The sequence below is a fragment of the Neofelis nebulosa genome, chromosome 2 (genome assembly GCF_028018385.1).
Source record: "Neofelis nebulosa isolate mNeoNeb1 chromosome 2, mNeoNeb1.pri, whole genome shotgun sequence".
Lineage (NCBI taxonomy): Eukaryota > Metazoa > Chordata > Mammalia > Carnivora > Felidae > Neofelis > Neofelis nebulosa.
This window is the reverse complement of record NC_080783.1, coordinates 196,271,300-196,298,439: the sequence shown is the minus strand read 5'-3', so window position 1 is coordinate 196,298,439 and position 27,140 is coordinate 196,271,300. Positions and strand designations below refer to the sequence as shown.

The following is a 27,140-nucleotide window of genomic DNA, read 5'->3' as shown; positions in this document are numbered from 1 at the left end:
GCCCACTGGGGGGCAATCTGCTAACTTAGCCCTTCTTTCCGCACCTGAGCCCCTGACACCACTCCTACCTGCCCACCCTCCACCCCCAGCGTAGGAGGGACTGGTCGATCTCAAAGGCTGAGCGCTCAGCATCAGGCCTGGGGCGGGTGGGGGTCGCGCTGGGTTTGAATCCACTAGAAAGAGGGCCTTGGACACACCCCTTTCTGACTCGGAGACTGGGTTTCCGACCCCGCGGCACAGTGGTGCTAACTTCACAAGCTTGTTAGGTTGCATATGACACAGAAAGCCCAGCGCTAGGCACACGGTAAGCTCCCAACATAGTGGCCGTTTGGGGTAAAATGAGGCGACCCAGGGCCAAGGGCCCAGGCAGGCGCGGAGGTTTCATACGGAGCGGCAGGGCCAGGCCGGGGCGCGGCGCCCTCGACTTCCAACAGCAGCAAGGGTCCTCCGGGCCCCCACCCCCACCCCGCCGTGGGGCCTTGGGCACCGAACCCGGGGCGGCCCGCGCACCGAGCCGTTGCGTTTGAAACCCACAGAGGAATTCTGGCGCTGGACTGGGAGGGTGTGGGAGCCACCGACACGCAAATAGGCCCAAGCTGCCACGTCCGGCGCGGCCCGCCGAGACAGCGCCCTGTTGAGGCGGGGGGCCCCTGGCCGGTCGAGGCTGAGCGCAGTCCAGCGCGGGGGGCGCGGCAGGTGTCTGCTGGGGGCGCCAGGGCGGGCTGCGGGCGGCCGCACTCTCGGGGGCCTTCCTGCCGGAGGCGGCGGCGGAGCGGCGCAGGCGACTGGAACGCGGGCGGGCGGAGGGGCGAGCTAGGCGGGGCCGGCGGGCCGTTGGCCCCGGACGGTGCGCAGGTTTCCCTGGGAAGGCCCCACTGAGGAGCTGATGGCGGGTCCCCGCCCCCACGGCGCCTAGCAAGGTGCCCAGTGCCGGGCTCTCTCCCATCCATCCGCGCGGCTTAGCGGGCGACAATGGGCTGAGCCACAGGCTCCGCAAGGTGTCGGGGGCGCCTCACGACGGGGGTGTGCCAGGGACTGTGGGGAGAGCACGCCCTCCCCCTCCAGCTGTTCCCAGATGTCATTCTGCCCGCCCAGGCGCCTGGTTCCTGAGCTCAGGGGGATTCCACGGTTACTAAGCTACTGGTTTTTGTTGACTTTCAAATATTTTCTTCTAAGGGAGAGGGGGAGGGGGGCAAAAGTCAGGAGAGAGCAAATAAAAACAAAGCAAACTAAGCTCCCCCTCCCCAGAAGAAACTTGCTCTCCAGCCACCACTCACACACACATCGAAGGCCTCTGAACATAGTCACCTTGCTGGAGGAACAGCCAGACAGAACTGACCTGCTTCTGCCCCTCCTCCTCTCCCCTTCCGGTGAATGAGGGGCCGTGGTGGATGGTCCCCCTGTCTTGGAGCCCTGGGTGGACAAAGGAGCTTCCGGAAAGAGAGGAGGAGGATGGCCAGTGGGAATGGGCTCCCTTCATCCTCCGCCCTGGTGGCCAAGGGCCCCTCCGCCCTGGGCCCATTCCCCAGATACATCTGGATCCACCAGGACACACCCCAAGACAGCCTAGACAAGACTTGCCACGAAATCTGGAAGAGAGTTCAAGGCCTGCCCGAGGCCTTGCAGCCCAGGACCTCAAAGGAACAGCTGTCTGCCCCCATGACTGGGACTCCAAGAGGCAACAGGCTCGGCTTCCAAGAAGAGTGAGTGTCCCCCTATGTAGCTGGCACCAAGGGAGGAGGGAAGAGCAGAAGTGGGACCTTCTGGGGGAATGTTCTGGCCCATTGTTCAGTCTGGTTAAACCGTAAAGGCTGTATACTTTCCCTCCATCTGTTGTGGTCCTTCGTCCAGTCTTTATAAGGGAGGTGACTGGGTCCTGGACTTACTGGGTGCAGGGCCAGACCAGGGCTGGATTTCTGTTGCCCCTTTATCAGTCCACTACGGGGACATTTTTCATTTTGCACAGGCGGAAACCCACACTGGCCAGGGCTGAAGGTTAGATGCCCGTGGCTTTGCCTGGAAGCAACTGGGTGATACTTCCCTTTCTCAACCCCCAAAGGCTACACATTGGCACGGATGAGTCTGGTGGTTTAAAACCACATCTGGAATTCCCTAATACAGGGAGCAGCTGTCCCATTCAGCCTCCACAGAAGCCGCTGCAAGAGCGCACATCAAAATATTTACTGGGAAGGCATTGACATATTCAGAGGACATAATAGAAAATTAAAGTGCGGGAAGATGGCTGTAAATAGCCCTTTTCCTGGATGGGAAATCCTGTGTCTGGGAAACACAGAGCTAAATGTTTCTCCATCAGGGCAAAGGCGGGCAGATATTGTTGGGGACAGATATCCGCAAGGAGAGGAAGACGGGAGAGCTCATTAGGAAAAGCAAGTAAACCACCATGGTCATTAATGCCAGTGCTGAGCCCTTGTTCAATGTTTGGCGTCTTCCAAGTGGGCTGCAAACATTAATTAATCCTCCCAGAGTCCCTATGAGGCAGGTATTAGTGTCCCCATTTTACAGATGGATTAAGTGTTAATAATTAAGTGCTAATTAAAGACTAAGTGATAATTAAGTGTCGCCTGTTCCAACACATGCTCCTCTTCAGCTCAGAGATGCTAGAGTGGGGGATAATTTAGGCAATTACCAAATGTGTCTGGTTTCAGGGATTTCTATGAAAGAGCTAGGGAGAAAGGTGAAGTATAACCACTACCCAGGTGCGCCCTACCTGCTGTCCCCTTTCAGGCTGCAGGTGAAGGTGGAACGCTCTTTAGCTATTATTGAGTATCCTGCCCTGTGCTCAGCACGACATGGCTGGGATGGGAATGGCCTGTCTATAGCCAAAGTCCTGCTGTCCAGCCCTCCAGTGGCACTGAGCCCCTCTCCCCTGCCTATGGCCATCTGCTCTGGGACAGGGCCTTGGCAGGGGGCCCTTGGGGCTGTGCTTAGCTCTCAGTGGCCAAGAAGCTGATTGTCCACTTTGTGGACCAAGGGTCAGTGGCGATTTCCAGTAGATGGCACCCTCTGTGCCAGGTCACACTGAGTTAACGGAGACAGACTCTACTTCCAGTCTGCTCTTGGCCAAAAAGTGAACTGGTGCACCTTTGGCCAGTTGCTTAACTCCACTTGGCCTTGATTTTTTCATCTGCAAATTAAGGGTGATGTGCCCTGCCTTGTCCACCACGGAGTCGATAATGAGGATCACACGTGATAGAGACAGGAAACCGAAAGCTGCAATATGCAAAGAAGGCTGTCCTTAAATGTAATTCTCAGAGTTCAGGGGTTTTGTTGCCGTTGCTGGCTTCAAAATACGGGCTTTTCGCACTATGCTCACAGGCCCCAGAGTGTTTCAGGGGCCACCCTCGAATCAAGGGGCCTGGTGGCTGGGCCCCCATCCCCACTTCAGACAGGGCTGTTTGGCTTTTTGGGGTTTTGCTTCCTGGAGTCCTGAGTAAAAGCTGCGTTTGGGGAGAAAAAAAAAAAAAAAAGGTTCTGCTACTGAGAACCGAGCTGGGAAACCACTGCCTTAGATGCATAAGCGATGTCATAACCGCGTAGATCTCTACCAAGTAGAACACGAGGAGCTATTCTTGACATCAAGGCAGCTGTGATGGTGGAGTCAGATACTGGGTTTCAGATCGCGTTGCAGCCCTGTGCCAGCTGCGGGATTTGTTTAACTTCTGTGAGCTTCAGTTTCCTCATCTGCCAAATGGAGATGATTACCGCCATTTCAGAGGGCTGTTGGGATGATTAAATGGGATATTTAAACATTCCCGGTAATAACGGTAATAACTAGGATTTGTAAAAATTCCTTGTAATAATAATGATGATGATGATTTCTTTAAGCCCTGCAATTGCTACATGAGGTTGGTACTATTTCAGACTCCCCCTCTTTTTATTATGCAGCTTCCCATGCATAAAATAGAATAGTGTGGTGAATGTCTGTGTGTCTGTCACAGAGCCCCATTAATTACCACATTTGCGCCATTCTTGTTTGGATTCCTCCCTCTCCGCTTGTTAAATGAAATCGTTTTTGCAGATGAGGTCACGCGTTGGAGGGGTTCGTTTCTCTGCCCAAGGCCCTATACAGTTAGGAAGCGATGGAGTTTCAGAAAGCAAACCCAGGTTCATTCTTAGCTACTGTGCAATAGATATTGTGGTCTATGTTCCCCTGCAAATGGAAGCATCTTTTTGGATCATTACAATATTTGGCAGCCAGGTGTTCTGAATGGTCACACATAGACAACAGATTTCAAATTCAGTGAGCTGTACAGTATGTTTCTGGGATGGCTGCAAGCCCACGAGATACCTCTCAGCTAGTGTTCCCACAGCTTAATTTGTAGACCTGGTTTTGGTGATATTTTTTGCTATCAGGGTGACTAGAGAAGTAAGTTCTAGAACTCTTGTTAGCCAGAATCTTTTTTCTTGACTCAATCCCTACATATCGTAAAACTCCAGACAACTCAAGGTTGAAAGGGATATTGGAGGCCATCTTCTGCTGTTTGAATCTCTTCCTGAAGGTTCTTGCCAACTGGTTATCCACTTGTACACTTTCTTAGATGGAAAGCTCACCATTTCGTGAGGTAGTCCCTTCCCTTACTATGAATGCTGGCTGTCAAAAGACTGTTTTCTTCCTATGCCGAATCTATCTCTATCAAACTAATACCCATAGATGTGGATTCTGCCTTTAGGGCTGTAAACTAAATCAATCCCCTCTTTCTCTCAATAGCTCTTTAGATATTGAAAGATGGCAACACTATTCCTCCTAGGATTTCTTATTTCTACAACTGATTATCTCTGGTCTTCTAAGTTTCCCCTCGCGTGCCAACTTGGTCAGTTTCCTGCCTGCACTGCTGGTCCTCGTGGTAGTGCAGTGACCAGAATCAAGTACAGTAATCCAGGTATGATCCAGTTAGTGCGGATTGGATCTTCCCTGTTTCTATTCTGTATTCATGGTAATGGTGATTGATGCCACATTTACTTTTCTCTAAGAGTCAGCTTCATTCTGTGGACACATTTAAAGTTCATTCACTCCTTCATTCTATTACTCATTCAACAAATATTTAATAAGCATCAACTATGTGCCTGGCACTGTGCTGGCAGGATAGAGTCGGGAACTGGATAAGGCTCTCCTTCTTGGAGCTTACATTCAAGAAGGGGACAGAAACAAAACAAGTAAATAAAAGAGTATGATAGTTTCAGTATGTGAAAAAGACTGGTGTTCTAGTGGGAGGAAACCAAACACATAAAAATGAACACATAAAATAATTTCAGATAGCGAAGAGCACTCTGATGGAAATAAAACCAAGTCAAGGGAAAACACCCTTGGATAGATTGCGGTGGGGGAAGGGTTCTCTGAGGAGAGATGGTCATGTGATGTAAAACCTGGATCCAGAGAAGGAGCCAGTCAGGTGAAATCCAGGCAAGGGCCTCCAGGCAGATGGGAGAGCAGCTACGAAGAAGAGCCCGATGTGGGGGTGAACATGGAGAGGGACAGGGGCAGGTGTATGATGGGACATGGGACAAGGCAGGCCGGCAAGCTGTAGGCGGCTTGGGGCATCACTGTAATGAGTTCGGACTTGATTCTCCATGTGATGGGGCACACTTGGAGGATTTTAAGAAGGGGGTGTAGCATGAGCGGATTCACTTGTTTTTAAAGACCTCTCCAGCTGCTGTGTGGAGAGGGTGTGCAGGCCTGAGAGAGGACGTGGGAAGACCTTGGAAAGATGCCACAGTAGTCCAGGTGAGGTGCCACGGCGGTGGTGGCTGGATCAGAGTGAGTGCAGTGGAGATGGAAAAAGCAGGCGAGTCAGTGTTCTGAAGAGCCACCAGACCTGCTGGTGGTTTGGGGACACTCAAACGGAGATGACCAGGCTAACCTGAGGTTCTCGGGCCTGAGCCACTGGTTGGACAGTGTGCCATTTACTGAAGTGGGGAAGAAACAGGAGAAATGGGCTTTGGGGCAGAAATCAATAACTCTGTCTAGTGTTCATTAAACTGCAGAATCTTACTCAGTTACCTTTTAATTAGACTTAAACTTGGGCTCAGAGAATCGTGGCAAACCACTACTGACTCATATTCTAGGATTACTTTCTCACTCATTCCCCTCATTACTGAAACTTCACAGCCTCGGAGTGGAGTTTTGGATTTGCTGTTGAGTCCATTGCCCTGACTCAGAAGGAGCATTTGTTCATTCCTTCGTTTACAGCCTCATTCAGCAAACACTCACCGCCGCCTTCTCAGTGCCAGGCCCGGTGCTGGGTCCCACGGGTACAGAGATGTGTAGGACAGGAGCCCTGCTCTCAAACAGCTCCCACTCCGGTGGCTGGGAGGGACCCAGATACATCTGATAGCAAGGACATTCAATAGTGTTTATTGTGCACTTACTGCATGCTGATAAAGTGTGGAAACAAATACAATGGTGGGAAAGATGGGGACTGAATTTCAGGGACCTTTGGTGTCTTGAGGAAGGCAGATCACAACGTATTACGGTTAATGTGCTGGTGAAGTCCCAGTGCTGTGGGAGCACATGGCTGGGGGAAAACTTCCTGGAGGAGGCTGGGGGAGGCGAGCTGGAAGGAAAGTCAAGACCCCTGCACTGTGAGTGTGATGAAGGATGGAGAGACAGCCCCTTGGGGGCAGAGGATGGCAGGATTGTCACTGCAAGGATCTCCATGGTGGTGTCTCCTGAGCTGGGTCTTGAGAAGAGGGAGTAGCCTACAGAAAGCATTCTGCAGGTGCTGGGAAGGATAGGAAGCTCCCTGCTGAGGGCATATCCTGTGTGGGGTTGGAGGAGAGCAGAAAGGTGGCCAGGAGCTTGCTGGATGTGGTTCACTTTTCTGGCTGCTTCCAGGCCCTCAGGCAGCACTCCTGAAACTTCCCATGTCCCCAAGTCAGACAGAACTTGGTCTGTAGAGTCAGGCTTTGGTGGGTGTCACTCTGAACCAGACCCAAGAAGGAAGAAAAGTCTAATAAAAGAAAGGAAATCCATTTAAATATTTAAAAAGCAGAAATACTCCTTCCTCTCTCTCTCTGCACCCCCCCCCCCATATTCTGTCTCTTTCTCTCTCTCAAACATAAATAAACATTAAACAAATTTTTAAAAAAAATTTTTTAACGTTTATTTATTTTTGAGACAGAGAGAGACAGAGCATGAAGGGGGGAGGGTCAGAGAGAGGGAGACACAGAATCTGAAACAGGCTCCAGGCTCTGAGCTATCAGCACAGAGCCCGACGCGGGGCTCGAACTCAGGGACCACGAAATCATGACCTGAGCCGAAGTCGGCCGCTTAACGACTGGCCCACCCAGGTGCCCCTAAACAAATTTTTTATAAAAGGGGGTGGTGCCTGGGTGGCTCAGTTGGTTAGGTGTCCAACTTCGGCTCAGGTCATGATCTCGTGGTTCGTGAGTCTGAGCCGCATGTCAGGCTCTGTGCTGACAGCTCAGAGCCTGGAGCCTGCTTCGGATTCTGTGTCTCCCTCTCTCTCTGCCCCTCTCCTGATCACACACTGTCTCTCTCTTTCAAAAATAAATAAACATTAAAAATGTTAAAAGAATATATCCTTATATCCTTTCATACTTTGCAAATGTCAAAGATGCCCTGGGCCCCAGGTTAGAATCCTTTTCTCCTGGACACTTAAGAATCTCCCTCCCTTAAGATTCCTGGGGCTGGGTCTCAGCCACTGCTATGACCCCAGTCATGTGGACACCCCCCCCCATCTTTGTTGTCAAGTGAATTAGTGCACGAAATGGCAGACCAGAGGTTCAAGGCCCCCCACCCCTTCCCTCTTCCAGTCGTCTTCATGATGGTGTCTGACTCCTTGCCTCTCTGCTAGTCTCTCTTCTGCCGTTTACAGAACATCTTATCTTGCCGTGTCTGGTTTCTTTCCTTCCTGGATGTCCTTCACCCTTCATCTGCTTCATATTCCTGAAGCATGTCAACAGTGTTGCTCAGGAATCTTCCATGGCTCCCCTCATGGTCTTCTGAACCCCTTGACCTGGTCCTCAAGGATCTTTGTGTTGGCCCTGCCTTCATGTCTAGATGCACGTCCTGCTGTTCTCCAAACTCTCTGTAAACCAAGATGAGCCACACATCTCCTTGCTCTCGCTCAGACCAGTCCACTACCAGGAATGTCTTTCTTCCATATCTCTGTCTGTTGAAATCCTATCCATCCTTAAAAACCTAGAATAAGTATGTCATCTTCTGAATTTTTCACCGCTCACCCATTCAACATTTTGTTTTCTTCCACCCTCTTCCATGTTCTTCCTTTTAATTCAAATAAAGCGTATGCCTTCTCGTTTTCCTCAGAGTTTAACGGTGGCTCAGAAAACAAAATAAGGCAACAGCTGGATTAGAATCCCTGCCTACTTCTTAGCTGTAACCAACTTGCTAACACTTTCTGTGCCCCGTTTTCCTCCTCTGAAACATGGAAAATGTCTTAGTGAGGAACCACCTTAAAGGATTCTTTTGGAGGTTGATGAAAGAGTGCATGCAAAACTCACGCAGCACCTGGCATAAGATAAGGGCTCCCAAGTTATTTTCCATCATCATCATCACCATTATTGTTCTGATCAAAGAAAAAATAACAGGCGTTAAGTAATCAAGAACGGTATGGCGAGAGGAGACTTAGACCAGAAAACCTCAGCTAATGGAAATTATTCCGCTGAGGCTAGCATTTTGCTTTGGGATTCTTGGCAGCCAGAACAAATAGTGGAAACACAGCAGTTGGTTTCTATAACTTGTATCATCTAATAGGAGAAAGCAGGAGAGACCATCAGGAACGACCAGTGCTTCCCTAGCTCTAAGGACCATATGGCTTTTATATGAGGGTGATGGAATGGAAAAGTTGGTTCGGGCTCAGCTCTTGTGTTGACCATCGGCCGAACGGGAGGATACCACAGCATCCCAATGGGATCTGTCAGTGAGGGTCTGGCGTGAGGTTTCTGATCATCGGGCACATATTGCACACTGCCTTGTGGCAACAAGCCCTCCACCCCCACTTGACCATGGCTTCTTAAGGGCAAGGACTGTGTCTTACTCATCTTTGTCTTCCCAGTGCCCAGCTGAGTTCCTGGCACTTGGTGGCTGCTATGCGGTGTGTATGAATGAATGAGGAAGTGAATGATGGATGAACCATAAAAATGCCACTGCAAGGAGAGCGTGAAGCCCAGAGGTGGCCAGGATCCAAGCAATGGGTCACAGTCATCAGAGGAAGCATTGAGTGACCCAAGGACAGAATATCAATAAGGCAAGACATTTGCAGGGTTTTTCCCTCCTCTGTCTTAAGCTGCAGAGAGAGGAACTAATGTTTTCTTGAACATCTGATATATGCCAGGCTCTATATTTTAATTTTCTGTGTATCTCGTTGTCTTAGCAGCCCTTCCCAGTAGATGGTCAATATTACTCCCATTTTACAGATGAGGAAGCTGAGGCTCAGAGTCCAGGCAACTTGCCCAGAGTCCTCCTGCTATGCTAGGAGTGGGCGAAGCAGAGCTAGAAACCCCCTGAGGCTTCGAGACCTGAGCTCCTTCCTGGACACCAGGATCCCATCGGGATAGATCTTCCGTGTCTGCTTAGCACCAGGAGCCATGAGCAGCAGAGGGAAGATGAATCACGATTAACGTCCCATGTCCTGTGTCCCCCTTTTTAATTTAATTTTATGGTTTCAGGAGCTGTGTCGCAGGTTGTGGGAGCCTGCAGAGATGGGCCACCGGTGGTTTGTTTTAATCCCCTTTTTAATATCTTTGTTGTAACGTTCTTTCCAATTCAGCTCCCAAGTCACATTAAAAAAATACCTCTTCCTTAGGGTAAGCCTTCTCTTATTAAACAGATTCAAATGAAAAGTTTTAAAGATAATTTGAACAATACGAATCACTCTGTAGCTCTGCAGCCGTAGCCGAAGCTCCTTTACTGCTGTAGTCACTCCTCAGCATCTCCTGTCTTAATCTCCAGCCCACTGAGTGCCCGCACCCCAAACCCTTCCAGTCCCAGGCCAGCCCCCGCCCTTGCCTGCTTCCCGGTGGTCCTGAGCTTCTCCTGTCGCCTCCTGTCCCCTCCAGGGGCAGTGGGGGGGGGGGAGGGAGAGGGGAGGTGTTTTGCTCTGCCTTCTTGGCTTTCTGTCCCACCTGCTCTAAGGGACAGGCAGGGAGGAGCTGGAAGGTATCTGAAGGAAATTCCCACCTCATTTGCATCAAAACCAAAGGGGCGGAAACAGAAGGTAGCTGAGGGATACCTGCTCAGAACGCAGATGCCTAGACCTTCCTCTGGACCAGCTGAACTGCCATCCCCCCACGAGTGCCCAGGGATCTGCATTTGGAACAGTTTCCTTCCTGACTCCTGTGCATATGTATGAAAGTTCTCAGGTACTTTGGGGGTCAAAGATGACAGATCCTCAGATTTAAAAGGGACATAGCTTTGAGAAGGAGGTGTTCCAAAGAAGCGCGTGAAGGAAGGAGACTGAGCTTTATTGAGTGAGCTGTAAGTGTGTGCCAAAGACATCAGAAAAAATGGGCTCTAGTCTACGTGAAGGCCTTGCGAAGAAATGAGAGGGACGTGAAGTCCAGGCTTGGCATCGGGGCAGCTGAGCGATTTCACAGGGTTGCCTCCTCTAACGCCGGGTAGTATCGCCATCCGCAAGGTGCCGATGACAAGGTTTCCAGCGACTTCCGCCACTCTCCAGCCCCACCAGCCCGGGCCCTGGGCAGCGCGGGGTCAGCAGGGCTCCCGCCTGTAGCCTGCTGGCTGGCTCTCCCACACCACTGGCTCTCTCTCTCCGTCGGTCTGAGCTGCTAACATTTGCATAGCGCTGGTTACAGTTTACCAAGTGCTTCGCATTCACCTTCTCACTTAATCCTCCCACAGCCCGAGAACGAAGGACGGGGTGGAGGCCAGCTTTGCGAAGGCCCTCACCCCGGCCCCCTGCGCTCCCCAGACAGACAGAGCTCAGCGGCTTTCCAGGGACCTTTGGGACCCAGCTGCACAGGAGCTGGGATAGCAGATTTGCAGCCTCCATCAAGTGACCCTCTGCCCCAAACTGAGACCCTTCAGAGCCCGGGACCCTGGGTTGTGATGGGTGGAATCCACCCTCCTTTTCAAGCCTTTCCTTCCTGCCAGTTTTCCCCAAGGCTGTGGCAGTGTGTGTATGTGTGTGTGTGTGTGTGTGTGTTGAGTGTATATGTGTATGGTGGGTGTGGAAAGTGCACATGGGTGAGGTGTGTTTGCACAAATGTGCATGGATGTGGTACATGTGTTTGCATGTGGGTGTGGGGTTGTTGTGTGTGTGCACATGCCTTGTATGCATGGTCGTTGCATGGCTACGTGCATGGGTATGTGCACCTGGGTATGTGTACATGGCTATAGTGTGTTTGTGTACATGACTACTATGTCTGTGTGTACACATGGATTGGTGTGTGTGTGCATGGCTGTGGCGTGTACATGAGGAGGGAGCCCCAGGGCGGTTCAGTGAATCGTACACCTGGAGAGGGAAGACGGATGAAGACAAAGGCAGTTTTGACCGAGGTGGCCGTGTCCCTTCCCTCCATGTGGGGTGGGGCATCCTGGGTGCTGTGATGAATATGCCAAGGCAACAGAAAATGAGTCTCTGCTCCTCATGCAGACAGGAAGACCCAGAAACGTCCACCACCCTCAGTCAAGCAAGGGTGGTGTCCACTAGGGATGGGACCAGGCTGTATGCCAGAGCCCCTGCCTCCACGATGAAGGCCTCTCTTTGCTGGGGACCTTTGGTGTCTCCTCCCCACCCCCACTTGCAGCCTCTCACCTGCCCACCAAGTTCTGCCTTCTGCCACCTCCTAGTTCCTGGCTGGCTCCCTGGCCTCTAGCCTCCCACAGAGAAGGGAAGTGAATTGCTGAAAGGACAGAGCTGGGGTTTGAACTCAAAGGCCCTGTTCTGTGTCCCACTTGTACTGTTCTGGGCAATGTGGAGTGGTGACTGTGGGTAGAGGCTTGGAGCCACGTGGACTTGGGATCCCATCCTGTTCCAACACTTATGCTCTTGGGTGAACTTGAATTTACGTTTTAGATTCCTGAGCCTCAGTTTCCTCTTTCTAAATTGGGAATGAAGATGCTAGCTATCCTTTGTAACTGTTGTGGGGACAAGTGCCAAGTATAACACCTGGCACCTAGAAGACACAGCATAGATCCTGGCCCGGGCCCTTGTCCCCTCCTGTCACTCCTCTGGGCTGATCCCTGGGAGAAATACGTCTGGTCTGGGGAAACAACAGCCTGGCACCTGCCTGCTGAAATCTCCCCAGTGGCTTCCCTTGCCTTTAGAATCAAGTCCCCTAGTATCACTCCAAGGCTGGCAGGTGCCCCCTCCTGCCCTTATCTCTAACCCTGCCTGATGGGACCCTGCCCTTAATGAGCCCCAGGCACTTGAGCATCAGTCCTGCCCAATGCACCAAGCCCTTTCCCACCTCGTGGTCTTCGCACGTGCAGTTCCCCGCATCTGGAAAGCTCTTCCTTGCGTCATTTACCTGAATACACACTTGTGTCTTTTCTCCCCCAGCTTAAATGACACTTCCTCAACAAGGCCCTTTCCACTCCCCTAACCTGGGTACGTGCCCCTAGAATTCCCGCTTGCAGCATCCCCCTCTTGGTTTTCAGAGCAGTATGACCTGGTGGTGACAAGAGTGGCCATCTGAGCAAGATGGCCTCAGTGCATCCACTGTGTTACTTCTTAATTCTGTGACCTGGGGAAAATTACCTAACTTCTCTGTCTCTTTGCTTCTTCATTTTAAAATCTGGGAAAATTGTATCTCCTGTGTCAGTTAGCCTTTGACATATAACAAACCACCCCAGAGCTCAGTGGCTCCACCCCACAGCTCTGGACTTAGCTCCCTTTTCTGTGGCTCAGCAATGTGGCCTGGGTTCAGCCGCATGGTTCTTCTGCAAGGGGCTTGGCCTGACTGCACGTGGCTCGTGTTCACCTGCATCTGCAGTCAGGTGGGCATGGCCGACCGGAGGACCTTGGGGTTTCCCTCTGTGGGCTGTGTCATCGTCCAGCAGGCTCTCCTGCACTCGTTCACATGGAAGTTGCTAAGTCCCGAGACAAACAAGAGGTTAAGCCCTAATGTCTAAGCACTCTCTGCTTATTCCTTTTTCTTTTCTGTATAAAATATAATTTGTTTTTAATTTTTATTCTATTTCTATTGAGCTAGAGTTGACGTATGATATTATATTAGTTTCAGGTGTATAGCATAGTGATCCAACATTTGTCTACATTATGGAATGATTACCATAAGTCTTGTCACCATGCAAAGTTATTACAGTACAGTATTATTGACTCCAGTCCCTAAGCTGTATTGCGGGGGGTATTTTATAACTGAAAGTTTGTACCTCTTAATTCAATTCCCTTCACAAATTTCACCCATTCCTTCCTCCCCCAGCCTCTCTGAAAACCACCAGTTTTTTCTCTATTTATGAGTCTGTTTCCATTTTGTTTTGTTTGTTCATTTGTGTTGTTTTTCAGATTTCACATGTAAGTGAAATCCTACGGTATTTGTTGTTCTCTGTCTGCCTTATTTTACTTAGCATAATACCCTTAGGTCCATCCATGTTGTCACAAATGGCAAGATTTCATTCTTTTTTATGGCTGAGTAATCTTTGTGTGTGTATGTGTTGTGTGTGTGTTGTGTGTGTGTATACCACATCTTCTTTATCTATCTGTTGGTGGACACTTAAAGTGCTTCTGTAATCTGGCTATTGTAAACAATGCTGCAATGAACATAGAGGGGCATATATCATTCCAAATTAGTGTCTTCATTTTCTTCAGGTAAGTACCCAGAAGTAGAATTGCTGGGCTGGATGGTATTTTTATTTTTATTTCTTGAGGAACCATAGTTGTCCATAGTGGCTGCACCAATTTGCATTCCCAGCAACAGTGCATGAGGGTCCCCTTTCCCCCACATCCTCGCCAAAACTTGGTATTTTTTGTCTGTTCTATACTAACCATTCTGACAACTGTGAGGTGATTTCTCATTGTGGTTTTGCTTTGCATTTGCCTGATGTTGAGTGATATTGAATATCTTTTCATGTGTCTGTTGGTCATCTGTATTCTTCTTTGGAAAAATGTCTATTTACATTCTCTGCCCATTTTTACTCAGATTATTTGGTGGTTTTTTTGTTTTTTTGTTTTTTTTTTTTGGTGTTGAACTATATGAGTTTTCAGTACATTTTGGATAATAGCCCCTTATCAGGTATATCACTTGCAAATATCTTCTCCTATTCAGTAGGTTGCCTTTTCATTTTGTTAGTTTCCTTCACTGTACAAAAGCTTTTTAGGTTGATGTAATCCCAATTGTTTATTTTTGCTTTTGTTGCTCTTGCCTGAGGAGACAATGAAGAAAATATTGCTAAGACTGTTATCCAAGAGTTTACTGCTGGTTTTCTTTTAGGAGTTTTACAGTTTCAGGTCTTACATGTCAGTTTTTGATTCATCTTGAGTTTATTCTTATAGGTAGTATAAGAATGTGGTCTGGTTTCACTCTTGAGTGTAGCTGTCCAGCTTTCCCAGCACCGTTTATTGAAGAGACTGTCTTTTCTCCACTGTACACTCTTGCCTCTTTTCTATAGATTAATTGACCATATATGCGTGTGTTTATTTCTGGGCTGTCTGTTCTGTTCCACTGCTCTCTGTGTCTATTTTTGTGCCAGTACCATACAATTTTAATTACCATAGCTTTGTAGTATAGTCTGAAATCTGGGAGCGTGATACCTCCAGCTTTGTTCTTTTTTATCGAGATTGCTCTGGCCATTCGGGTTCTTTTGTGACTTCATATGAATTTTAGGATTATTTGTTCTAGTTATGTGATAGCATTTTGATAGGAATTGCACTGAACCTGTAGATTGCTTTGGGTAGTATGGACATTTTATCAACATTAAACATTAAACACCTGAGCATGGTGTACCTCTCCATTTATTTGTGTCATCTGCTATTTCTTTCATCCGTGTCTTATAGTTTTCAGAGTACAGGTCTTTCACCTTCTTGGTGAAATTTATTCCTAGGTATTTCTGCTTATTACTGAATCCAAATGGGTGGGGTCTACCAAAGGGCCTGGATACAGGAAGGCATGATAAAATGGGGGTATCACTGTAATCAGTCTACCACCCTACCCCACCGGGGCTGTTGTAGGGATTAAAATGAGGCTTTTGCGTGGAAAATGCCTAGCACAGTGCCTGGCTGGTTTGCGAGCTTTTCATTAAGTGCTAAGCCTTCTTAGTATTTCGTGAGCCTGGAACCTGAGGCTTAGATGTGTCAGCCAGCTTGCTTAAGGTATGGCCCCCATTAACCAGTGAGGGTTTGAGTCCTGTTTCTGACTCTTTCCAGGGACTGAGCTCTTGGCTACTATGCTCTGCTGCTCCAGCCATGCAGACAGGTAGGGAAGTCAGAACCTCATCCACAGTCAATGAGGTCGGTCTGCAGAGGGACCGTCACTCAGGCTCAGGTCTGCGGCAGACCTGGAGCCCTTCACTTGCTTCAGTCACAGTCAGCCATGTTGCCTGGGCGCTGGGCTTGGGTACTGTGTTTGTCGTCATTCTGAAATGCCACGGTGGGAAGAAAATATTTGTTTTGGTGTCCTCTTGTAGCACTAACAATTTTCCGCTTGCGTTTTTCTGTTGTCTGGCTCAGCTGAATAGCAGTTTTCATCTTTGCTCTGTGTTATCATGTACACAGAACCGCTGTTGGGAGCTAACAGTGTGCTTGCTTAGTCATTATTCTGGGAAGGGGTGCCAACCAGTCAATAGCTTTTATTTTTATATGACTCTGTACCCTGTGAATGCAGACGTGATGCACTCACTCAGGCACCTGTCACTTCTGGAGGTAGGCAACGCAAAAGTGGCGGTGGCCCCTGGGGCCACGGCACCAGTCCTGACTTCTTTCTTTGTCAGTGCCCGGGAGCTGAGTTAGCCTCCCTGAGTGATTCACTGTGATACAGTCTGTGGCAGATTTTATGGTTTTTACCAACTCAAAGGAGAAAGCAAATAGCATGGGAGAGGTGCCAGGATCGGCAAAACTTCTTAGGAAGAGAGAAGAAAAGATAGATTTCAGGAAATGCAGGGGAACAGACTTGACAATGAACCCAGCAAAGTCATGGGGAGAATGAAAAATCTTTCTGGGAGCCCATGGTGGTTGCAAAGATCAGGCGGGCTCTATGTGGGGCCTGTTGTGGGACCACTGTGCAGAGGTGGGGAGTTCTTAGGGTGGGGCTGAGCATGTGGTTAGTATCATCTGACCAGCTTAGAGGGGTGCCAGGCTAGTCATGGGGGCTAGAAAATGGAACCAAGGCAAGATAGTTTGCAACCAGTGGAAGGAACTGGGAAGTCTTTGGCAATAGAGCTCTTGATGTCAAGAGCTCCAAGAGATGTCAAGATAAGTTCATGATCTAGTCCACCCATTGATTCAACAAATTCTCGATGAACTGGAGTCGTATGCCAGGCACTGCTCTAGACCTTGAGGCTCTGTGCTGAGCAAGATACAGTTCCTGCCCTCAGGGAAGTTATGTTGTTGTGGGAAGTAAAGATGTAAAAAAAGATGCTGTGTGGTAGTGGTTAATACCATGAAGAAAATAAACACTTAAGTGGGCACAACCGAACAGGAAGGGATGGATTGAAATTAAGGCTTAAACATGAGGTTAATAAACAGAGAAATGGATTGATCTGAGTTCTGAGAATGTCCTAACTCTGCAGGCATGCAGTTTTCTAGAACAAACAAGAGCAAATGAATCTTGTTTTCTTGGGAGTGGAGGGGGCAGGTAGGAAGACCCTTGATCAGGGACTTGTAACTGTGCGATGAATCTTGATTGCAGCGAGGTGCTTGATAAAGGCTGTCTTGGAGAAGTCGAGATGGGCCGATAGTGACTGGATTGATTTATTCCCCCAAAGTGTTGAGCCAGGATTACTGTCAGGCTGCGGGGAGGGTCTCTGGCAGTGTCTCCAAGGCTTGGCCCTGGGCTTGTTCCCTTCAACATTTCTATCCATAAATTGGCGGAAGACCCAAAAGACATGCTCATCAGACATGCATCTGAAATGGAGCTGTCAGGGACAGCTAATGCCGTGGATGACAGACCCAGGATTCACCGCAATGATCCTCCACAGGCTGGAGTGATGGAATGAAACCAGCAATGGCCCTGATCACACTCAGATTGGGGAACGAAGCCCAGCCATGGAGTAGGAGTCCTTGCTGGATAACTGACCCTGGAAAGGAAGCCGGATGCGGTAGGAGGAGGCAGCAAAGGCAGCCAGACCCACTGGCATCCCCACCCTTTCTAGGTGACAAGGTCCTTGGCCTCTTTCAGGCTTAATTTTTCCCATTCATAAAGTGGGGATGATGCTGTTTATTGCCCAGGAATGTGGAGAGGATTAAATTCAAGCATGTATGTGGATGCCTGGCTTCCTGTCTGTTCTGTAGTGGATTTATGACAGACGCAAGGGAAATAGGGGTTTGTGGAGGCCCATGGGAAGCCTCGGTGCCCGGGGGCAGCCTTTCAGGGGTACGTGGAAGGCCCACAGCCAGAGTGGAGCCTTTCAGGGGTACATGGAGGGCCCACAGCAGAGTGGGTCCTCCATTCTTGGCACTGTGCCATCCCTTCTGGGGATGCCAGCTTTCTAAGAGACCTGTGACCGCTGTGATGTATCCAGAGTAAGGATAGGGGTTCATACTCAGTTTCTGCCTGTATTCCGAGTTGGGGAGAGGTAGGAGTGTCTTATCAGGTGCTGAGAAAGGACCATCTGTGGGTGGGTTTTGATTCAGGGACCCCAAGGTCCTGAGGGTCTTTTAGAATCTGCCTCGACTTCTCCTTAGAGTTGGCCTTAAGTAAGTGGTGAGACTTTTTTCTTGTGTATCTATGTCTAACACTTGTATTTAAAAAAAAAAAACAGCCAAAAGTAGAGCAAATAGCATGTGATGAACCCATGTACCTATCAGTCACCCAGTTTTAGTGATGGCCAATGTGTGGCCATCTTGTTTCATCTATGACCCTGCCATCTTCCCCTCCAACCCTGCTGGATTAAGTTTAAAGCGAATCTTAAACATAATTTTATCTGTAAACACTTTGTATGTATCTCTAAGAGATAAGGACTCAGTTTTTTTTTAAGCATAAACCACAATACCATTATCACAATGTTTTAAAATTGATATCATTGTAGTAGGTCTTTCTAGAAAATCTATTGGTATATAGCTTGTTTTGTAGAGGGGAGAGTCAAAAAGTGGTCCTTTAAATGTCTGGTGTCTGTGACTCGGGACTCACCTGTTCCCTTTGAGGATGATGATGAAGAAGAAGAAGGGGGTCTAAAACCCAGATTGGTAGCCTCTTTTATTCTGATTGTTCCCAGGGACACAGCAGTGAGAGTGGGGCCTATTTATAGACAAAGTCTAGACATGGGACGGAGGAAAGGAAGAGAATGGGAGAGGGCAGAGAGGAGGCGGGGAGAGAGCATGGAAGGTTCAAGAAAGCCTGAATGGAAGATGGCCCAGCCTCCCTGCAGCCACACCACCTTCCTGAGCTCCCCGGACCCTCCCACTGCAGCCAGCGCCGGGCACCTCACCACGTTCTCAGACCTATGCCATTACTGCCAGTACAGGTGTCATGCCTGTGCTACAAGGGAGGTCTGGAGGTTCTGGGCTCTGGCATGAAATAGACACTAGCACCCTATTGAGACCCAGACCCGTTTGGCCAGAGTCTGCTTTTTCCTGGCACCTCTCTCTGCTTCTAAGTCTGCTGAGGCTGCGTGCGCAGCTGGTGACCAGGGGGCATGGCTGTCTCGGTTGTTAGAATAGTGAGGCACTCCCATATCTTCAGCTCTTCCCAATGTTTCCCATTTACCCTGGCCACCCAGCAACCTTGCTACACCCCCCTGGGCCTCATCAGGACCTGGCAACGAAGGGGGTAATACCTGGCACAGAGGAAGCCTCTGGGACTGTAGCCTATGTCCATTCTGATTGGCTGTCAAATGCAGTGACTTTCCCCCTGGTTCTGTGTGTGGGAACATGCGAGACATTTTGTGCCTGCACGTGTGTATGCGTCAAATACACCCACACGTGCGTGCATTTGCTCTTGCACATGGGTGAGCATGCATGTGCTCATATACAAAGAACATTACGAGGAAGCCACATCCCTGCTGGGAACATTCATAGTCCCTGTTTGTGGGACTCACTGAGCCCCCAGGATGAACTGTGAGAGTAGGGGTGTGCTCCAGATGTCCCCATTGGCAGAGATCCATTCATGAGGCATTTTCATTCCCACCCCCCCATTGCCCCTTCATTGTCTTCACCACCCTCTCCCAGGAGAGAGCACTGAGAAGTTTTCAGAATGCTCTTTCTAGAGCACCTCATCCACTTCTTATGGGAGCCCACCAAATATGGATAGCAGATGGTTTTAAGCTAGGTAGTCATGGTCCTTCTGGGAGTGCCAGGGAGGAAGATGCCCCCTTGCCAAAGATGCTAGTGCGGCAGGCTGGGCCACAAGCCAGGCCAACAGGATTGCCATCCTGTTGTGTGAGGTGCAGGTAGGGGCCAGTGTGTAGGTACAGGGAGATGCATGTGAATCAGTGCACGGACCAAGCAACTGCAGCTGCCCACGGGAAGTTGGGCTCAGCCCAGAGACTGTGATCTGATTGGAGGGCCATGCCAACCGGGGGGGAAGGGGGGACATGGGTAGCCCCGGGGCAGCAGTATGGACTCCAGGATCCAGAGCCCAACCAAGCTGACACAGGTGTAGACACCCTCGTGTCACCCTTACTCTGTGCCAGACGCTGTCCATGGTGCTTTGTACATCTATGATATTTCTGTTAACCAGATGAGGAGACAGGGTGTCAAGATGCTAAGCAACCTACCCAAGGTCCCAGCGGGGAAGTGAGGGAGGCAGGGCGTGAGTCCAGCTGTCCACTCCACAGTCCCTTCCCTCCCCCTGCCACGGGGCAGTGAGTCTTGGGCTTCCTGGCGCTCAGCCCCAGCACTCTGGCCTCTACGCTCAGAGCTGTCGGCTCACTCCTGACCCCTGTGCAGCTGGTCTTTCCTTGTTTCAGGTCCTGGGCACAAGCGAACAGGAAGGGCTGGATTGAAATTAAGGCTCAGCTCACTCAGCAAGACATAGTATCTGGAGAGGACCCAGGTGTCCCGATTCCCAGAACTGTGCTCTCGGTGCTGGCATGTGTAGAAACCTCTTGGGAACCCACTGTTTGTCCATTTTCTGTCTTGAGAAAGCAGTAGGTTTCTTTGGCCTGCAGACGTGTTTTCTTCCTCCCCTTTCCCTGGGGCCTGGGCCCTGCCACGGAGCCACCCCTAGTGAGCTGGCACTAAAGCTGCCTGTCTTTCTGACCCGTTTGCAGAGCTCTGGAGCTCAGCCGTGATAAAGATGAGATCTCCCTGTTGGTGGAGCAGGAGTTCTTAAGCCTGAACAAAGAGCACCTCATTTTGGTCACAGAGAGCTCGGAGGAGCTGGAGGCCCCCGGCACCTCTCCCGAGGGACCCAGACAGCTGGCTCCCTGCCTTCTCATACCTCCTCCGGTGGCGGACAGCAGTGAGTACCCGGGGACCTCCATCATTGCTGGTGATACGCTTCTTGAGCCGAAGGTGGCCATGTCTGTCATCAGCAGCCGGCCGGACTGTGATTCTGTCATGTCTACTGTCACGGGAATTCTGCGTGCTGCTAAGGTCAAGAGTGTCAAGGGGACAGAAGATGGGGGCCACAGCCTGGGTGCCTCTAACTCAGAGATCGGCAAGCTCCTGGCTCAGTTCCCATTCAAGTCCACAGAAACGTCCAAGGCTCCTGACAACAAGATGGTGTTGGAGGAGACAAGGGTCATCAAGGACTTCTTGCAGAACAGCATGTTCGGTGGCCCAGGTCCCAGGGAGCCCATGGGGCTGGGCCCATTCCTACTGCTACCGCCTCTGCCTCTGTCTGCACCCCCTGAGAAGCTCCCTGAGCTCCCTCCTCAGAAGAGGCAGCTCCCAGTGTTTGCGAAGATCTGCTCCAAGCCCGAGGCTGACTCTGCCATGGAGGGGCACCTCTTGACGGGTGAGTAGGCCTGGGAGCAGGGCCAGTAGATGAGCCTGCAGGGAGGGACTTACCAGCAAGCCAATCGCAGATGGCATCTCTGTGCAGAGTGGGGGGCAGTGGTCTCTCTGGTGGGTGCGGGCCCCAAGTGCAGCCTGCTTTTTGCACCCACAGGCCCCCTCTGCTGGAGGCCCGTGTATGGGGCACAGCTTGTCTAAGCAAACGTGGTGGCCTTGATCCCAGCGCACTTTGAGGGGAGATAGAGGCACATTTGGTAACGGGCTCATTTTTTGAATCCAGGTACTCAAAGTACGTTGAGGGAAGCATTTACCCCAGCTGTAACTGCAGCATGGGGACCTTAAGCCAGATAGGAGGGAAATTTGATTAGCAGACAGTGTCATCTGGCTTCCGATAAAGGTACCTGTTCTGACCATGAGGACTGGTCCTCGCTCTGGGCCCTGGGAGTGAATGTGCAAACCTTCCACGTTTAGTTCAGACTATTGGCTCTGGACTTGTTCCCTGGGACTGTTCCCCCCCCCCCCCATCCCACTCCCAGGTTCTGCATCTTGTGCCCCTTCTGATCCAGCCACTCAGACTGGACGATTCCAAGGCAGACTGATGGCAGTGGCATCTGCCCACAGCCAGCAGTTACTAGGAGAGTTGACCGTACCCCTGTCAACCAAAAGAAAAATTACCCCCAGGCTGTGAGCGTGGATGGAGAGCTGAGATCCCTGTGTTGGGAAGGCTCAGATCCCTCTCCTTAAGAAAATAGGTGCGTGTTCTGTGTTCTGGAGCATTATCAGAAGGCTGAGAAATCAGAGCTGGGGACAGCAAGCTGGACTCTGGGTCCTAGGAAGAGTCTCTGGGAGCCAGTGGCCTCTTTGGAGCCATGGGCGTGCGTGTGAGGGTGGGACCCTGCCCGGAGGGTGGGATTTCCTGCCATCTCCTTCTCCATAAAGGATGTATGGATAGCTTCCTGACAGATGGGGCCGCTGGGTTGGAGGTATTCCTTTCCCACCCACCGTGCCCGCTACCTGTGTGTGTCTGTGTGTATAGATGTGTGGGCACAGGTGTGCCAAAGGGAACTTTACAGATGTGAGTATGGTTGCTAGAAAAAATGTGGGTGTGAGTGCATCTGAATGTGTGTGTCTTGTGTGCGTAGTTGTGTACATGTGAGTGAGGCGGAAGAATGACAGGCAGGAGTGTGTGTGTATGTGTGTCTGTCTGTCTGTGTACACAGATGTTAGAAGAGGGAGCTTTGGAGCTGAGTGAGTGGCAAGTGTGTTCAAGGCTATGGGAGGTGGGTGAGAGACTGCAGGTGTGTGGGTCTCTGGGGAAAGGGCTATTATTAGTGGGTACCGTTATTTCAGCACACTGGCTGGGGGCTAAACTTGGCAACCAGAGAAACTCTTGGAAGAGACTCTAGGGACATGTTTTGCTAAAAATGTCATTTTCTCCTAAATTGGCTCAGACTATAGCACTCTTTCCTTGGCTGGGATGGCACTAGGAGGGCAGGCCCAGTTCTGTCCACGCTCAGCCACAGGCCACTGGACTGTGGTGGGGGCAAGAGCTGGTAGGATCAGATCCATTCTCAACAGGTGACACGGGGCTCAGGTCCTCCGATCCAGCCACTACAGGAACGATCTGAGGGCACCTGCTGTTTGTCCAGGGCCGTTTCCCAGCCAAGCTCCAGGGAGACCTGCAAAACCTCCAGGTTGTGGTAGGAGTGGGGAGCACTACTCCAACCAGATAATGCCTTAAAAACAAACAAACCCCCATGTATATAATTTCAACCATAGTTAATTTTGTTTGAAGAATGAGTTCCTTTTGCTCAAAAGGAAATACAGGTGTGGAGGGTTCCACAATGGTCCAGGCAGCATCCTCACGCTGGCAGTCCACTCAGTCTATTTGGCAGGAGACCTGAGCCTGGCCCCATCCCCATGCAGGGACTCATCGTGTCTCCCTGACGCCCTCTCCCACAGTGCCACCTTTCCAGACTCCTGCATGCAAGGCCTCACTGAAGGCCCACTTCCTTCCGGAAACCCTCTGACCGTCTCAGATAGAAGCCGTCTCAGCCACCCTCTTCTCCCACTGTGTCCCTCTGTCACCTCACGGTCCCCATCTGTCTTGTCCTGGAGCTATTTCTGGGTCTGTCTCTCTCTCCCTCCTTGTTGTGAGCTCCTGCAGGGCTGAGTCTAGCTCTGACTCATCACAGTGTCCTCAGGACTCAGGTCAGGGCCCGGCACTGACGGGCGGGCTGCATTGCCCATGTGCGAGCGGCACAGCAGGAGCAGAGTCCATGGTGAGGGGCTGGTCCTCTGTGCAGACCATGTGCTCTGCAGGAATGTGTGTCTCCCCCACTAAGCCCGGGGCCCCCTGAAGGCAGCTTTGTATCCAGGGTTGGCACTGTGGATGAATAGAGAGAAGAGAGGGAAAAAAAGAGGGAGTGAGGAAAGAAAAAAGATAGGAATGAAAGGAGGGAAAAAGGAAGGAAGGGGAAGGAGGAAAATAAAAGAAGAGAAGAAAAAAAGGTAATTGGGAAGAAGGAAGTTTGGATGGAAGAAAGGGAGAATGGATGGATGGAAGGGAGGAAGGTACAAATGGAGGGTGGATGGATCCATGCATGCATGCATGAGAGGGGAAGATTGGAATGGGCAATGGTCCACAAAGGCTCCAGGGAGAAGAGTAGGACTGGGTTGGGCTGGCAGAGAGGCTCCAGAGTGCTTTGAGTCCCAGGTGTGTGCTAGGGAGGACCTGTCACTTTGTCCACAAGAGGGTTCTCCCAGCATCCAGCACTTGGCCTTCCAGAGCCATTGACCCAATTTCTCTCCTGCTGTAGAATGGAACCCTAGCACCAAGGATCCAACCAAGGGTCGAGAGAGCCTCTTTCTCAGTCAGTGGCCCCAGAGCCGGAAGGACACCGGTGGTGAGGAGAGTTGCAGTGACCCAATAGGCTCCATGTCCATGGCCCTGCCATCCACGAAGTCTGTATGGCCAGCCGAGAAGAACCTGCTCTATGAGTTTCTTGGGGCCACCAAAAACTCCAGCGGGCAGCTGAAGCTTCGCAGCAAAATGGAGGTGGACGGGCTGGAGCTGAAACGTGAGTTGAGCGTGCCCAGGGAAGCATCTGTAGAGGAAGGGAATCCAGAAACTCTGCCGCCAAATGGCTGCCTTTGAGTCACTGTCTGTCTCTGGGTGTCAGTTTCTAAACTCATAAAATGGGGAAATGACTTTCTCCTACGTCCCTCATCAGGAATACAACTACTAGGGAAATACAGGTGGCTTTCAGGGTCCCATGGGCATCATTAGTGGTCAATTTGAACACAACTCAGAGCCAGGGTGCCTCATATCCCCTCAAGTTGCTCAAGCCCAAGAAAAATCCATGCTTCCTATTATTTCTACATTGAGATTATTCGTGTCCCTGCTTTCTCTCCTTACAACTGTTTCAGTCAGAACTCCTTTCCCAAAAAAGAAGCCCATAAGGGGAAACTGAGGTCCCAGCTCTGACTCTGTGATAAGCTCACAGGACATATTATAGAGGGAGAGAACCTAGGATTTATATCCCAGAACAACTCAACCAAATCTCATTCATTCAGACTAACTTGGGGTCGTACCATATTAGTTAAATAATGTTTGAGATTTTTAAAAAGTGATTCCAATATAGGTACAATAACCTATATAAGGTTCTCGGTGTTGCCAAGTACATGTCCCAGGGGACTGCTTTAATAACTTGGTAAGAATGAATTCCAACGACATAGCAATTGTTGGTATAAAACTGGATTTTTGTAAAGCACTTGAAAGAATTTGGTTTTGTACCTAGGTGAAATATAGCCATAGCAACCTGGGTTATTGTTTTTTCTTGCTAAACCATCTCCTTTACTAGTGAATGATGGAGAAAGAGCTCTAAGCCAGACCATGCTGGGATTCTCACTTCTTCCAAATTGGCCAGGTGTGTGCTAACGATGTTTTTCTGTAGTTGGAAAGTCACCCAAACTTTGAAGAACCCGAGTCTTGGAGCTTAAAAGACCTGACATCTGAGAGTGTTAATCCTGGGGTAGTCACGGTGCTGAGGGTGTCCTGGCCTCTTTCTTCTCCAATCCCTGAAATACTCTACCTCTCCTGTGACTTGCAGTTAACCCACCTGTGACGGTGGCCGACAAGAACAACCTCAAGTACACAGGGAATGTATTCACCCCACGCTTTGCCACAGCCTGGACCTCAGCAACCTTGAACCAGCCACTGTGGCTCAACCTCAACTATCCACCTCCTCCCGTGTTCACAAATCACTCCACCTTCCCACAGTATCAGGTGAGTGAGTGGGTCTGGCTGTCCAGCTTCCAGCCATGGAGAAGCTGTGGCTTATGGGGAGCCTGATTCACAAAGAGACTTTAGACTTGTTATTCTCTTCATTGCAGCCACATCAGAGCAACTATGTGGTGTATACACACACACACACACAAACACACACACACACACTTCTAAATTTTCCATTGTCTGAATTCCAGTTCACTCTATGCTGTGTATTCCAGATCTGCTTTGCTAGTTTTGGCTGTATAAGTGCTTAGCCTCCCAGCATAGGATGATGGTGTGGTCCCAGCTTCCCACCCACCTGCTAGTGCTTCCTTGTTACCTGGATGGTATGTGTCCTATAGAGTACTCAGGACAGTCTGGGTTTAGGACTTTTGTCCCGGCATGATTATTAAAAGCACGCCCTTTCACTCTCAAGTGCCCTGGTGTGGACGCCAAATTGTATGGCCACCTTATTTCAACGACATCTGAGTGGTCTTAGCTTGTACCAGTGAAGGTGGCCTGGCATACACATTTTCAGTCTTGGGTTCATAGCCTAATAGCCTAAAGGGAATTAGTGACCAGAAACACATGTAGCAGGATTGGAAATTTTACTCACAGAACTTACTTATGCAGGAAAATGTAGTTTCTTTAGTTTGTCTATTTAAGTCAATTTCCCTTAAGAGTTGCTGCCCACTGGGCAGAAGGAAGAAAAAAATCAAATCAATGTCCACTCTGGTTTAAACTTGAGTTCAATTCAGTAGCTTAAATAGTCCCTTTAGGTAGTGCTCAGCTTCTCCAGGAAAGGCGCTCAGTGTCTAGGATTACTTAGTCTTCTGGCCCCCGCCCCAGCACCTCTCCAGAGCGGCACGTGGGTGTACCGGAGGGACATGCCAACTAGTAACAGTCAGGTCCTTGGGAACCTGCTGCCCCAGCCTGGCCCAGCAAAGCATGGAGAGAGCAAATAGAGAAGACAAGACACCTGAAAGTCATCTTGTCCTCTCTCTGTGTCCCTTCCCCTTCCACTTCTCCTTGGTTCCCTGTGTCATTCCCTCTTTTATAGCAGAGCAGCAAGCCTTATGGCTTAGATGTCCCCTGAGCAGAAGGCAGATCTTCTCTGCCCCATATAAAGCCTCTCTGGGCCGGTGCACCAGCCTTAGCCCCAGAATCTTAAACAGAAGCTAAGCTTTCTTTCCCTTTGATGTTTTGCTTTCAAGCCTTTTTTGTTTGTTTGTTTGCTAAAGAGGACAAGGGCCCGCCCTCTCCTCCTGAATTCCAGTTCACTCACTTATGACATCTGAGTCATCGAAAGCCTCACACTCGGGTCCCCTATCTGGATCCTCCTTACATCAGTGTTGAGAGAAGTGCCCGCATGCCCTCCTCCACTCACCGACCCCTTCTCCAGTACTCTTCACCCTTGCATGTTTGTGTTTGCTTGTTTACTCTTCAGGCATTTATTCACCGACTCACCGATGTGTTCATTTTTATTTATGTGTTTACTCATTCATTTAAGTAATTCAAAAACCTTTGCTCGACACTGACTAGAGGCCAAGCATTGGCCAGGCGAGGGCATTCGAAGATGACAGACAAGCTCACAGTCCAGCACACGTCAGGAACAAATCAAAGAACAGCCCTGTGTGCACACCCCACCTCTGAAAGAAGCAGTTGCATACTTTTATGCAGTGTAAACCGATCCACTCTAAGTGCACTCACGGCTCGGCATATAAAGCTGATTCATGATGGCTTGCTTTATAAAGAGGAGATAGCAGCTCCTTGCTACGACACCCGCTTCTGACCTGACTTTTTGGAGGGAGTGAGATTCGAACGTACCTGAGCACAGA

General features: G+C 50.1%; 1 protein-coding gene across 2 annotated transcripts in view; it reads left to right on the top strand.

Annotated features, from left to right (window-relative positions):
• The first annotated feature begins 540 nt into the window (after positions 1 to 540).
• The window catches only part of C2H1orf94 (chromosome 2 C1orf94 homolog), a 37,758-nt gene continuing 11,158 nt past the window's right edge, over positions 541 to 27,140 (top strand). Inside the window, exons 1-4 of one of the 2 annotated variants that reach the window (XM_058718149.1) lie at positions 541 to 1,703; positions 20,345 to 21,033; positions 23,852 to 24,112; positions 25,145 to 25,320. In XM_058718149.1, the coding sequence (XP_058574132.1) occupies positions 1,375 to 1,703; positions 20,345 to 21,033; positions 23,852 to 24,112; positions 25,145 to 25,320 (1,455 nt within the window). In that variant the 5' untranslated portion in view covers positions 541 to 1,374. The remainder of the gene's footprint in view (positions 1,704 to 20,344; positions 21,034 to 23,851; positions 24,113 to 25,144; positions 25,321 to 27,140) is intronic. The other variant, XM_058718150.1, reaches the window with a different exon arrangement.